The sequence below is a fragment of the Mauremys reevesii genome, linkage group 24 (assembly GCF_016161935.1).
Source record: "Mauremys reevesii isolate NIE-2019 linkage group 24, ASM1616193v1, whole genome shotgun sequence".
Taxonomy (NCBI): Eukaryota; Metazoa; Chordata; order Testudines; family Geoemydidae; genus Mauremys; species Mauremys reevesii.
Genome location: NC_052646.1, coordinates 14,800,585 through 14,813,976, shown reverse-complemented (window position 1 = coordinate 14,813,976; position 13,392 = coordinate 14,800,585). Strand labels below are relative to the sequence as shown.

The window sequence follows — 13,392 nt, the reverse complement described above, 5'->3', positions numbered from 1 at the left end:
ATGAGTTGGTCATGCAAGACTGTATCAAAAGCCTTACTAAAGTCAATATATACAATATATGCCCCTATCCACAAGGCTTGTTATCCTGTCAAAGATAGCTATTAGGTTGGTTTGACACAGCATTTCTACTGCATTAATAGCCCAAAGTCACTTAAAAAACAGCCCCAAAGTAGCCCAATCTATTTACTGAGACAAAGTTTTCTTATTAACACATTGGTCTCTACATCAAACAACAAATGAAAGCTTCCCTTAGATACCTAGCACAGATTTGATTTAAAATAAAAAAAAAAAAAGCTACAAGCCACAGCAAGAGTTCATCCAGATTAGCAACAAAGCTATGAGATGACTATCAAATTGACTGGTACTTGTATCCCAGTCGCGGGGTGGCAGATGTTTCAAACAAAAAACAGCAAATGACAACGTTAAAAATAGTCCCAAAGTAGTTTTAAGAAACGTCAGCAAACGTCTGATTCATTCGTCTCCTCCACCCGGCAAAGTGATCATGTCACCAAACACTGATAAAATTCGCTTCTGTGTCAAAAGTACCTCAGAACCACACACAACTGTTTGTTGGTTGTTATATCGGCACCTTCCTCAGCCCCGCTTTCATTTTTGTCAGCCCCTCTGTCCTTCCAGTGGAAGGGCCAGTGTTTCCCAACAGCAAAACCGGAGACATTTCAGATGTTCAAAGCAGTGTAGTCTGGAAATGTCATCCTTACTTCTGCGGTGCTGCTGGCAGCAACTCTGCTTTTCAGAGTTGTGCTCCTGGCCAGCGGCCACCTCTCTCCAGCTGCCCAGTCCTGAAAGCAGCACCGCCGCCAGCAGCTGCGCAGAAGTAAGGGTGGCAGTACTGCAAACCCCTTCCCACACAATAACCTTCCGACCCCCCCAGCCACAACTCTTTTTTGGGTCAGGCTCCTACAATTACAACACCGTGACATTTCAGATTTAAATAGCGGCACTCATGAAATTGACGATTTTAAAAATCCCGTTACCGTGACATTGACCAAAATGGACTGTGAATTTGGCAGGGCCCTAATTATATTAATACCCAAACCAAGAAGCTGGAGCCAGCTGTGCAGGGCGGGTGGGAACAGCTGCTGGCCCCCAAGGGCTGGAGGCAGGAGCCTGCCGTGCACTGGGGTCAGGGGGCAGCTGTGAGCCGGGCAGGGGCGCGATCCCACCGGCCCTGCAGCACGTGGCGGGAGCTCCGCGCCCCGCTACCACGCGCCCGCCTAGGGGACGCCCCGCGGGGCTCGCCCAGCCGGGCCCCTGCGAGGGGAGAAGTTGGCTCCGCCCAGCGCCCGGCCCCTGGGGAGGAGTCAGGGCGAGCCCCGCCCACCCGCGGATCACGCTCCAGCCTGGAGGAGACGCTACTTGGCGTCCTGCAAACTAACCAGCCGAGGGGCGGGGCACGTTGCGTGGGCGGGGCCAGAAAGGGGCGGGGCACAGCTTGGAACAGTCGGGTCTGGGCCCTGCCTGAGCTCCGAGAAAATCTCCGCCCCACTCCCGCGTAGGAGACTGACAAGGAACAGGAATCACGTGCTCCGCGCAAAGGCCAATGGGAGCTCCAGCCTCCTGGTCCCGCCCCATGAGGGACCTTCAAGCCACGCCCCCTTCCTGCCTAGACAGCTCCGGCCCCCCACTGTTCCCGCGCGCCCTTCCGTTACGTCATAAAAGCGCGCTGGAAGCGGCGCGCGGCTAATCCCTCAGCGGCCCGCGCCGGAAGGTGCCTTTCGTCATTGGCGTCCCGCCGGAAGCGGGTGTGTCGGGCCGTAGCGCGCTGCGGCGGAGGCTGAGCCCGGACCCCGCCATGGCGGCTCCGCCCGCCCCGCCCCCCGCCGGGGGGGCCCCAGCCCCGGGACCCGGCCCCGGCCCCGCGGGGGGCGCCGCGGCTGCGGGGGGGCCGAAGAGCGGGGAGGAGCGACTGAAAGAGATGGAGGCGGAGATGGCGCTGTGAGCGCGGGGGAGGGGCCCCCCGGGTTCGTGGGGGAGCTCGGGGCCCTGGGGTGACCGTGGGGCGGAGGTTTGGGGGGTGCGCTCGAGTGGGGAGGGGCGGATTTGTGGGGAGACCAGGGTACAAGGGGGCGAGGCCGGTGGGTGGGGAGACTTGGGGGATGGGGAGCTGGGCTGGGACAAAAGCCCGGGAGACCCCGGGCAGGGGGTTCGGAATCCGGCGGGAGGCGGTGGGTAACCGGGAGTGAGTGGGAGGAGGATAAAGGAGTCGGCAGGAAGCGGATGGGGTATCTGGGAGGGTGACAGGGGGAGGGAGCAGGAGGGTTCCGCTGAGGAATTAGTGCTGGCCGCGGCGGGCCTGTGATGAGCAGAGCCCAGGACAGAGGGATGGGAGATCTGGAGCAGAAAGGGGCTGTACGCGGGGAAGGGGTGTGTCCTGGAGGGAGATTGAAGGGCAAAGGGATGTGAACCCTTCAGAGGGAGCGGGGAGCAACTGGAATCCTTGGGGTGTCTGAAGGTGATGGGAATGGGGTGCTGGGTGGAAGAGAGCCAGGGCTCGGCAGATACCAGGGCAAAGCAGTGTATCAAAGAAGGGGTGGGCCTTGTGGCAGGATGGGGGGGCCCTCAGGGCAAGAGCATGGAAAACTCTGGATGGTAGCGGGGAGACCTCAATGTGGTTCCATTTGTCATCCCTCAACCTGTATAGGTTTGAGCAGGAGGTGCTGGGGGCCCCTGTCTCCCTGTCCTCTGGGGCCCCGGTGGTGGAGACCGTCCCGGTAGCTCTGGCAGTGCCGGCTGTGCCCACGGTGGCCCCAGTCCCAGTGATCCGGCCCATCATTGCCACCAACACCTACCAGCAGGTGAGGCACCGGCTTATCCCTCACCATGGGGCACGAGCAATGTGGGGGTGATGCTGGGTGCCGCTGCAGTTCGTTGTCCCGGAAACGCGATGCAGGAATGTAGGTTGCTGGCAGCTTGGAGGTTAAAACCAGAGATGTCCTGGGCACGTGCTGGCCACAGCCCTGACTTGGGTTCCTGTGACAGTGCTCCTCCGTGTCCGTCTCCCCCCCCCACACACACACACACCCTGCCATCTTTGCTGTGTGTCCATCTGCCTGTGTCATTAGGGGACAGTGTTGGCACCCATCACTAGGGAGTGAGTTGTCCATCCCTTCCGGTTACTGCCACTGCCCTACCTTATTCTAGGCTTGTCTACACTGAGAAGTTAATTCAGATTAAGGGTGTCTTGTTCCTGTTCAGCTTAACCCAAACAAACCATTGGAATGAACTCACCAGGGCAGTGGCAGGTTGTACATCTCTTGATGTCTCCAAGTCCAGACCGGATGCCTTACTGGAGGAACCTTTAGTCAAACACACGTGATTGGGCTCAGTGCAGTGGGATCTGGCTGAAATTTTCTGACCTGTGTTATACAGGAGGTCAGACTTGATGATCTAGTGCTCCCTTCTGGCCTTGGAATCTGTGAAAACTGCTCTGCATGAAAAGCAGGAGCCTCAGTTACCGTGTCCTTCCCCAGGCCTTCTGTGGTCTAAATCGCAGGTTGGCAGGGACTTGGCGGGTCACAGACGGAATGTAGCCGGGACCCAGTCCCTTAATGGGCTGTTCCTGGAGTGGGTCTCTGGCTCTCCGTTTGTTCTAATTTCCGTGCGGGATCCTCTGTCTCCCCTGCCTCTCTGTGCTGATGGCTGTGGTGGTGGTAGAGGCCGGTGGTGTGACTGAACTAAAGCTAAATTAACCCTCCACTCCCATGCCAGGCTTGCGAGTCTCACTCCCTCAGCTGCCCTGTCAAATCCCAGTGCTCAGCCTCTTTCCTGGTCCTGCCATGCCCTTAACCAGCTGGTCCTTTCTGCAGCTGCATAGATGTTTCCTGGGGGCTGTGTTAACCTGAGGCCTGTTTGCTTCTGGACAGATGTTTCAGGGCAGGAGGTGTGAGGAGGGGTGGTGTTCCTTCTGCACAGGCCCATGTGCCTCTCCCTCAGGGGTATTATAGAGGTCTGCATTAACAGCTGCTGTTCTTGATTCATGTTTCGGTTCTGCTCCAGGTCCAGCAGAGCTTAGAAGCCCGAGCGGCTGCTGCAGCCACTGTTGTGGCCCCTATCGTGGCCCCCCCGGTACCATTCGTGGGACCAGGTACGTAGTGTGTCTTGGTGGCCTAGTGTCTGACTGCACATGGTGCGTCTGAGATTCCAAAGCAATGTGTCTGTTCTTTCTCTTTGAGTGAACTTCAGCGCTGGCGAGAGGTGCCGGATCGACAGCCCCGAGAACCGAAGCCCCCTCTTCATCCGCAGGGCAGGTACAGCGATAGGACAAGAGGTCCCCACCCACCCACCCACCCATACCTCACCACCTGGAGGGGGCTCGGCTCCTCTGCCGTGGCTGCCGATGAGCTATTTGTGCCTGCTGGGTTTGTTTGCAGGTGTTGACATAGCTAGGAACTGACAGGAGACCAAGTAACTCCATTTCATACATGGAGTCGTCTTCTGGGGAGCAGCTTTATCATATATAGTAATAGGCCCATCTAACTCGGTATCCTGCCACCCTGGATCAGAACCGTGGCTTCGTCTAATGTGGCATCCTCCCTGCTGTCTGGATCAAACCAGCAGGTCCTTCTAGTGAGGTATCCTGTCTCTGACAAGTGGCCTACAACAGCTGCTAAGAGGATGGTGCAAGTTACACCCCCTAGTGGACAGTTACAGAATAATTTCTCAGGCAAAGTTTGTTCCTAACATGCTTTATAAATGCTGTACGGCATGTACGCCACCGCAAGAGGCAGCTGCATCTTAGCCCTGCGCTATATAGGATCCCAAAGCTCTCTAGAGGCTGCATACACAGTAATCATTCACTCAGTGGTGAGATGCAGCTGTCTGTATACAGCTGCTGTGTCCCACCCTAGAGGCAGCTGCATCTTATCACTGAATGAATGATTACTGTATATGCAGCCTCTAAAGGGCTTTGGGATCCTTCAGCTGCAAAGGTGTAGAGAAGATGTTGTATTTGTTCTGTTGTCTGTGCTGACATCACAAGACGGGGTGGGAATGAATCCAGCTGAGCCAGGAGTCGGCTGTGACTCAGTTTGCCTCATGTTGAAACGTGTGTGGACACCTGCTCTCCAGTCGTGGTTGGGGGAGCAGACTCCGGCTCCCATCTTCCTTCACCCCAGATGCCTGACGTAACTCATGTGATCGCTGTACAGAATCAGGATGGGTGTGGATGGATATTAACAAGGCCCCTCCTCCACAGGCAGCTGTCTAATCAGCCAGGATGCAATTTCCTCAGCGTAATGGGATTCCTGTGCATTGCTGCCCTACAGCCTGGAGTCCAGAAGGGATTTTCCCCTAATGATCAATCCCAGAGCTAGAACACTTGGTCTGTTTGTAATACAGTAGCACCCCCAGCTGAGATGTGCCAGGCGCTGCCCAGACACACAGCAAGAGACAGTCTCTGCCCCAGCTGAGATCAGGGCCCTGTTGTGCCAGGTGCTGCCCAGACACAGTGAGAGACAGTCCCTGCCCCGAAAAGCTCTTGATATAATTAGACAAGGCAAAGGAAGGACCATTCTGGTTTTTCAGGTGAGGAAACTGAGACACGGAGAGTCAAAGTAACTTGTCCGCCATCACGCAGGGCGCATGCGGCAGTTCTGGGAATTGAACCCAGCACTTGTAAGACCCAGCTTGGCTCCTTAACATAAAATTGTCCTTCTCGCCCTTTGCAGTTGTCCCTCCACAGAGGCCTCCGATCCTTCGACCAGCCTTTGTGCCTCACGTCCTGCAGAGATCTGGTAAGCTTCCCCCTGCCAGCACCGTCTTTACCCTAGTCTAACATGCCTGGATCCTACCAGTGCTCATAGAATCATAGAATCTCAGGGTTGGAAGGGACCTCAGGAGGTCATCTAGTCCAACCCCCTGCTCAAAGCAGGACCAAACCCAACTAAATCATCCCAGACAGGGCTTTGTCAAGCCTGACCTTAAAAACCTCTAAGGAAGGAGATTCCACCACCTCCCTAGGTAACTCATTCCAGTTCTTCACCACCCTACTAGTGAAAAAGTTTTTCCTAATGTCCAACCTAAACCTCCCCCTCTGCAACTTGAGACCATTACTCCTTGTTCTGTCATCTTCTACCACTGAGAACAGTCTAGATCCATCCTCTTTGGAACCCCCTTTCAGGTAGTTGAAAGCAGCTATCAAATCCCCCCTCATTCTTCTCTTCTGCAGGCTAAACAATCTCAGTTCCCTCAGCCTCTCCTCATAAGTCATGTGCTCCAGCCCCCTAATCATTTTTGTTGCCCTCCGCTGGACTCTCTCCAATTTATCCACATCCTTCTTGTAGTGTGGGGCCCAAAACTGGACACAGTACTTCAAATGAGGCCTCACCAGTGCTGAATAGAGGGGAATGATCACATCCCTCGATCTGCTGGAAATGCCCCTACTTATACAACCCAAAATGCCATTAGCCTTCTTGGCAACAAGGGCACACTGTTGACTCATATTCAGCTTTTCATCCACCGTAACCCCTAGGTCCTTTTCTGCAGAACTGCTGCCCAGCCATTCGGTCCTTAGTCTGTAGCAGTGCATGGGATTCTTCCATCCTAAGTGCAGGACTCTGCACTTGTCCTTGTTGAACCTCATCAGGTTTCTTTTGGCCCAATCCTCTAATTTGTCTAGGTCCCTCTGTATCCTATCGCTACCCTCCAGCGTATCAACCACTCCTCCCAGCTTAGTGTCATCTGCAAACGTGCTAAGGGTGCAGTCCACACCATCCTCCAGATCGTTAATGAAGATATTGAACAAAACCGGCCGCAGCACCGACCCTTGGGGCACTCCACTTGATACCGGCTGCCAACTAGACATGGAACCATTGATCACTACCCGTTGAGCCCGACCATCTAGCCAGTTTTCTATCCACCTTACCGTCCATTCATCCAGCCCATACTTCTTTAACTTGCTGGCAAGCATACTGTGGGAGACTGTATCAAAAGCTTTGCTAAAGTCCAGAAATAGCACATCCACTGCTTTCCCCTCATCCACAGAGCCGGTTATCTCATCATAGAAGGCAATTAGGTTAGTCAGGCATGACTTGCCTTTGGTGAATCCATGCTGACTGTTCCTGATCACTTTCCCCTCCTTTAAGTGGTTCAGGATTGATTCCTTGAGGACCTGTTCCATGATTTTTCCAGGGACTGGGGTGAGGGACTGCTCTCCCTTTCAATCAGGAGACACTGAGTCTGAAATCGTATTTCAATAAAAATTCCCTCCCGAGTTTTCCTGATAAGTGAGATTCTTGCAGAAATAAACCAGGCCTTTTTATAAATCCTGAGGTTGGCAGTTTGTTTGCTCTATTCTTTGCCAAGGGACGGGGAGACCAGTTTCACTTCCTGGATTCTCCCCCGCCCAGGGGAAATGCTAAAACCCGAGCTGGGGGGAAGCCAGTTTTCTTGGTGACTTTTGCTGTTTGCTTGCTCCTTTCTTTGCACTTCCTAAAGCCTGGGGGTGGGGTGGTCGGTTTTACTTCCTGTTGGGTAAGTTTCACTTCCTGGACTTCCCTCCGTCCTTGAATCAGGGGCTAGTCCCAGAATCGAAGCCATGGGGGAAATCCTGTTGACATAGAAATGGAAACCCCGTTTCTGTCTGTCTTTCTCTTAGCTGGTGCTCCCAGGCCCCTGGCGATGCGTCCGCCGCACCACCCAGCCATGGTGGGGCCCCCCATGCCCGGTCCCCAGGGCCCACAGATGATGATGGGGCCCCCCATGCAGAGGCCTCCTGGCCCGCTCATGGGGCCCATAGGGCCGATGAGAACTGGCCCACCGGTGAGTGCATTTCCTTCAGCAATGGAGTGTGAGGGAGGGACAGGAGCCAATGGGGAGTGGCGGTTGGCTCTCCCCTGCCAGGGTGGAGGGCGTCTGTGGCTGTACCGTGGGATCAGATCTGGAGCGAAGCAGGGTTGAGGCTGGTCAGCACTTGGAGAAGAGGCAAATGGGAACGGTAGGTGCTGCAGGAAGCTGTGTTTGTGGTGGGGTGCTCTCCTTTTGCAGTCGGTGCTGGTCCCAGCGTGGCACTAGGGGGCGCTGTGCTGCAGGGACCCAGGTGGGGGCACACCCCTGGCAGTCAAGGCTGGCCCGAGTGCAGCGCTAGGGGTCATTGTGCTGCAGGGAGTGGGGTGGGGACGCTCTCCCCTGGCAGTCAGGGCTGGTCCTGATGCCTTAGCATGGCACTAGAGGGTGCTGTGCTGCAGGGAGCAGGGTGGAGGGCTCAGTAGAGGGGGCGCTCTCCCCTCACAGTCAGTGCTGGCAGACCCTGTTACAGGACACTCTGCATTTGTTGTGTGGCTCCTCACCAGCAGCTGTGTCCCCCAGAGGCAGCTGCATTTCAGTACTGGGGGTGTCGCGAGCTTGGGGGGGGGGGGGGGCTGTATTCTGAGCTCTGTCCAGCAGCTGGACAGAGACCGGCCGGGGAGCCATTGTCTGCATTAGCCCCTTTAATGGCTCCGCTGTTGCTGCTGTCTAGGTGGGACCTGGGGTCCCCATCGGCCCGATCACTCCTCTGATGTCGGTTCCCCGCCCCCCCGTCGTGCCAGCTCCGAAGATAAACCCCATGGTGATCCAGGCAGCCCCCACGGTGTACTCCGCGCCGCCAGTGAAAAAGCAGGAGGTATGGGGGGGCGGGGGCAGAGCTCTCTGCCACTCAACCTCCATTGGTGCTTGAAAGGAAGGCATTAAATCCCCCCTCCCCCCCAACACACCTCGCTGGGCCATCCCACCGGGGGGAGGAGGGGGGCTTCCTTCTTTCCTTCCCCCAGTTTGTGGCTCTGCTCCTGCCCTGAAGCATGAGGGTCAAGAGCTCTGATCCTTCCCAGTCTTGTATGGGGTTGTTAAATGTCTGTTGCCCCTTTAAAACATACCAAGCTGCTTGCTGCAATGTCCCCGTGGCTGGGAGACATCCTGGAAGGGCTCTGATGCTGGCCAGGTTCGGGGGGAATGCAGGGAGTTTGGAGGGGGCAGGTGCCAGCCACACCCCTGCAGTAGGGGTGGAGGGGTCCTGCGGGATGGACTTCCATGTTCCCCAGGATTCCATCCTTATAGTACCCTTCGGATTTCACCCACTGCATCGATGTTTGGAGGATTAGTGTGGGGGACATGGCAAAATCCCAGTACATGTCCCACAGCAGGAAGTTCCGCAGGTTAACACCAGTGATTTTGTGTTAACCCCATTAACTACCCAGTGGCAGGAAGTCCCATGGGCTAGCTCCGGTGTCCTATTGGTTAATTCCTGTATAATACCCTGTCCTGCCTGGATATTCAGTTCACTCAGGGCTTCAGGCTGACCTCCCATGGGCTAAAACACAATCACTCCCCTTGGGCTGGATTAATGAGGTGGGGGGTTCCCCAGGCTAATCCCTCTGCAGTCGCATGGCCCCTGGTGCTAGTCTCCCTGTTGCTGCAGGAGGAGCTGCGGGAGCAGCCCCCACCAGTCGTGGTGGAGGAGAAGGAGCCAGGGGGGCTGGAGGAGGCTGTGATCGGCCCCAGCATGCCTGAGGTGGAGCCTGTGATGCCAGAGGCCAGGGTGCTGCCTGTGCTGCGTGGGCCTGAACTGGGGCCCATACGGGGGCGGCGGCCCCGGGGCCCCGAACCTGGATTTGCACCAATGGAGGTAAGGGGACGTCTTTCTCTGGCCGGAGGGGATCGGGGGAGGGGTATATGCAGGAATGGGGAGACAACAGGAGGCCTGGGGTGGGGGATGTCATGAGATGGTTGTGGGGGGACACCAATGGGGAGGGAGTCTGGGCTGGAGTGGGGGGAACCATGGGAGGGCTGAGGGTGGGGTCTCTCCAGAGACACCAGGGGTGCCAGTGATAAGGAGGGTCCTGTGCCAAGGTGGGGGGCTGCTCCTACAGGGGGTCTGTACCGTGAGGGTGTTGCATGGCTGGGGCCTGATCTGCACCGTGTAACAGTCTCTCCTCTGCCAATAGGCCGCAGGCTGGGGGGGACCCCAAGGAGGATGGGGGGCTCCCCATGGCTCAGTCAGGATCTCACCGGGGCAGGGGGGGTCTGGAGCCAGCCCTGGGCTGGAGGGCTGTGAAGGTTGGGGGTGTTACTGATCCGCCCTGGAGGGAGTGGAGAGCACAGGGACGGCGGCTCCGGGTTCTGCCCTGAGGGATGTTGCTGACCCATGGCCTCCCCAGCCCGTGGTGGAGCCCGTGGTCGAGGACAAGAAGAAAACAAGGCAGGAAAAGCTGAAGCGCTGCATCCGCACGGCGGCCGGGAGCTGCTGGGAGGACTCCAGCCTGCTGGAGTGGGACTCAGGTGAGTGGGGGGAATCCCAGGTGGCTGGGGTAGGGAGGGGAGGGATTGAACCGGAGCAGGGCACAGGCAAACCCCAGGATATTATTGGAGTTAATTTGTGGGACTCCCTGCTGCAGGGGGCTGACGTTGAGAGTTGACCTCTGGGACTCCCTGCCACTGGATATTGCTGGGGGTTGACCAGGCAGGCTCATTCCATGGAGCAGATGCTGAGCTCTGTGGCGGAGGATTGCCATGATCACAGGCGGAAGTCAGCTGGTTCCTATGGCCCTGCCCCACTCTCACCCTCCCCCCACCCCTCCCATCCCAGATGATTTCCGGATCTTCTGCGGGGACCTGGGCAACGAGGTGAATGACGACATCCTGGCCCGGGCCTTCAGCCGCTACCCATCCTTCCTCAAGGCCAAGGTGATCCGGGACAAGCGCACCGGCAAGACCAAGGGCTACGGGTTCGTCAGCTTCAAGGACCCCAACGACTACGTCCGCGCCATGCGCGAGATGAACGGTGAGGGGAGGTGGGGACAGGTTCCCCCTGGGGGGAGGGGTTTGGCCGTCGCGCCACAGACGGGCGGGGGGGCAGGTTACCCCGTCGTGCTCCAATTGGCTTGGCTGCCCTTTGACCCTGCTGCCGCCCCCAGCGTGTGTCTTGGAGGGGGTGGGGGGTGGCCCGAAGGCAGCTTGCGGGGGCAGGGCCTGGCGGGCGATGCAAGCTCAGCCCCACATAGAGCCCTGGGGATTGGCCTGGGGGCAGTGCCCGGCCTGGTGAGAGGAGGGACGTGAGGGTGTGTGAAGAGCCCCTCTGCGGAGCCAGGTGCAGCCAGATGTGTCCCCTCCCCCCCTGTTCTGGGACCCCCTGCCGCCCCCCATCTACTGACCCCCCTGCCCCCGTCTGTGCCCCCCGGCAGGTAAATACGTGGGCAGCCGCCCCATCAAGCTGCGCAAGAGCATGTGGAAGGATCGCAACATCGACGTGGTGCGCAAGAAGCAGAAAGAGAAGAAGAAACTTGGACTGAGATAGCCGGGGGGGGGGCTGCCTCCTTCCAGCCCGGGTCCCCATCCCAGGGCCCCAGCCGACGCCAGGCAGACTCGGCCCCTGCCTGCCCTGGGGGCTGCGGTGCTGGGTGGCCAGCCACTGTGCTCCCCTTCCATCTGTCTTGTATGATAGCTCCTGACCCAGGGCAGATTCCTCCGTGGACTCTCCAGTGCCCCCTCGCGTGCTGCCGGGGGCACCGGTGCCCGGGGGGGCAGGCATATGTGTAACGCTCCCCACAGGGCCGCTGGCTCCACTCTAATAAATGTTCATTTTCCTTTCGTACTTACAAGCTCAAGGGCTGGGGTTTCCTGGCTGTTCCTCCCTGGGACTCCCCAGGTCCCTACTGCCTCCTGCTGGAGGGGTGGAGCTCAGGGCTGGAGCCTCCTTCTCTTCCCTCCAGCCCAGGGCCGGGATGGTGCTCTGGCTGGGGGGCAGAGGGGGGCGGGGTTACTGCGGGCACCAAGCTGTTCCCCTGTGGAGCTGAATAATTCTGGTCCGTGCCCATCAATCCTCCCCTGCAGCCCCCTGGGCTCTCCCTGCCCAAGTTGTGCCCGTGCCCCATAAGCCTGAGCCACAGCCCCTGCTAACCCAGCCCTGCCAGTGTCCCTTAAGCCTGGCCCAATAGCCCCCTGCTGGGCCAGCCCTGGGCTACTCCCAACCCCAGAGTCCAGTGAGGGGCTGGCTGAGCGCTGGATCTCAGGCTCTGACCTGGTAAGGCAGCCCAGGTATGTGTAGTCCAAAGGTGGGCAAACTATGTTTTAGCAAACCCTTTAATCCGGCCCTCGAGCTTCTACCGGGGACTGGGGTCGGCAGCTTGTCCCGCTCCACCCAGCCAGCGGCACATCCCCACTCTGGCTCCTATGTGTAGGGGCAGCCAGGGGGGTCCGCACTGGCTCTGCAGTTCCCATTGGCTGGGAACTGCAACCAATGGACGGCGCCACCTCCACCTCCCATACTCCAACCCCTCTGCTCCACCCCCAGCCTGTCCCCCCTCCCACACCACAACCCCTGCCTCTGCCTGAACCCCTCTGTTCTTCCCACACTCCCAACCCCTCAGCCCTAGCCTGGAGCCCCCTCCTGACCCCCTCATTTCTGGCCCCACCCTGGAAGCTGAACCCGTCAGCCCAAATCCCCCATTTCCCCCCCCCCCCCATCTCAACCTCCAGCCCAGAGCCCCCTTCTGCACCCTGAACTCTTTTCTGGCCCCACCCCAGCCCCCAATTTCATGAGCATTCATGGCCTGCCATACAATTTGCCTATCCCTGGTGTAACCCCTCGGGCAGGGAGCTCTGCAGTGTCCCCACCAGGGGGCAGTAGCACTGTGCAGCTGGAAGGTAGGTGCAGATTGGTGTGGCAGCAGGCTGTAGCGCCTCCTGCTGGCGGATACTGGCCGGGGGCCCCTGTACGTGGGAGCTTGTCTGTGTTCTTCCCTGGAGCCAATCTCCGCCCCCCTCCCTTGCTCTAACAACTCGACCCCACTCCCCTCCCAGGGCCGGGGATAGAACCCAGGTGTCCTGGCTCCCTGGCCTGGCCTCAGCCCCCATTCACCCTGCCTGCACATGCTCCCTACCCAGCCTCGGCAGGCATGGAGGCCCTGGTCTGGGGGGGGCAGGAAGCTGCAAGGGCTGATACCCCCTCTCCCCACGCATGGGGGGGCAGGATTGGTCAGACAGCGCAGGGGCAGCTGTATCCTTTGGGGGAAAGGGTAGGGGGGAGAGGAGGTCTGTGTCCCCACTTAGCCCCTCCCCCCCTTTTTTCCAGCCGTAACCTCTTCCCCTGGGAGCAGCCAGCGCCCCCTGCTGGAGAGAGCCAGCCTGGCGGCGCTCCAAGCCCTGAGGCTGCATCGGCTGAGGGAGATTCTCCTGGAGCTTGGGTGTGCAGCAGAGCGAGCCCCTCCTACTCTGCCCCCCCTCCCCACCCTTTGCTAGGCCTCCTCAGCCCCCCCCAACTGCCAGCCCCCCAGGGCCTCCTCAGGCCCCTCCCCACTGCTAGTCCCTTCCCCTACCCCCTGTTAGGCCTCCCCAACATCCCAGAGCCTCGCCTACCTGCCAGCCCCCTCCCCCGGAATCACCCTGCATGCACAAGCAGTG

General features: G+C 58.5%; 1 protein-coding gene across 1 annotated transcript; it reads left to right on the top strand.

The window, feature by feature from the left end:
• Positions 1-1,729: 1,729 nt before the first annotated feature.
• Positions 1,730-11,963, top strand: RBM42 (RNA binding motif protein 42). The gene is made up of 11 exons (XM_039512266.1): positions 1,730-1,956; positions 2,663-2,816; positions 4,018-4,105; positions 4,194-4,268; positions 5,688-5,753; positions 7,616-7,779; positions 8,477-8,620; positions 9,413-9,619; positions 10,152-10,272; positions 10,580-10,774; positions 11,175-11,963. The coding sequence occupies exons 1-11, from the start codon at positions 1,814-1,816 to the stop codon at positions 11,285-11,287; spliced, it is 1,470 nt and encodes a 489-aa protein (XP_039368200.1). The 5' UTR covers positions 1,730-1,813; the 3' UTR covers positions 11,288-11,963.
• The last annotated feature ends 1,429 nt before the right edge of the window (positions 11,964-13,392 follow it).

Coding starts and splice junctions, on each gene's coding strand:
- RBM42 (XM_039512266.1), top strand. CDS start 1,814: ATGGCGGCTCCGCCCGCCCCGCCCCCCGCCGGGGGGGCCCCAGCCCCG. Junction 4,106..4,193: donor GGTACCATTCGTGGGACCAG/GTACGTAGTGTG, acceptor TTTCTCTTTGAG/TGAACTTCAGCGCTGGCGAG. Junction 8,621..9,412: donor CGCCAGTGAAAAAGCAGGAG/GTATGGGGGGGC, acceptor CTGTTGCTGCAG/GAGGAGCTGCGGGAGCAGCC.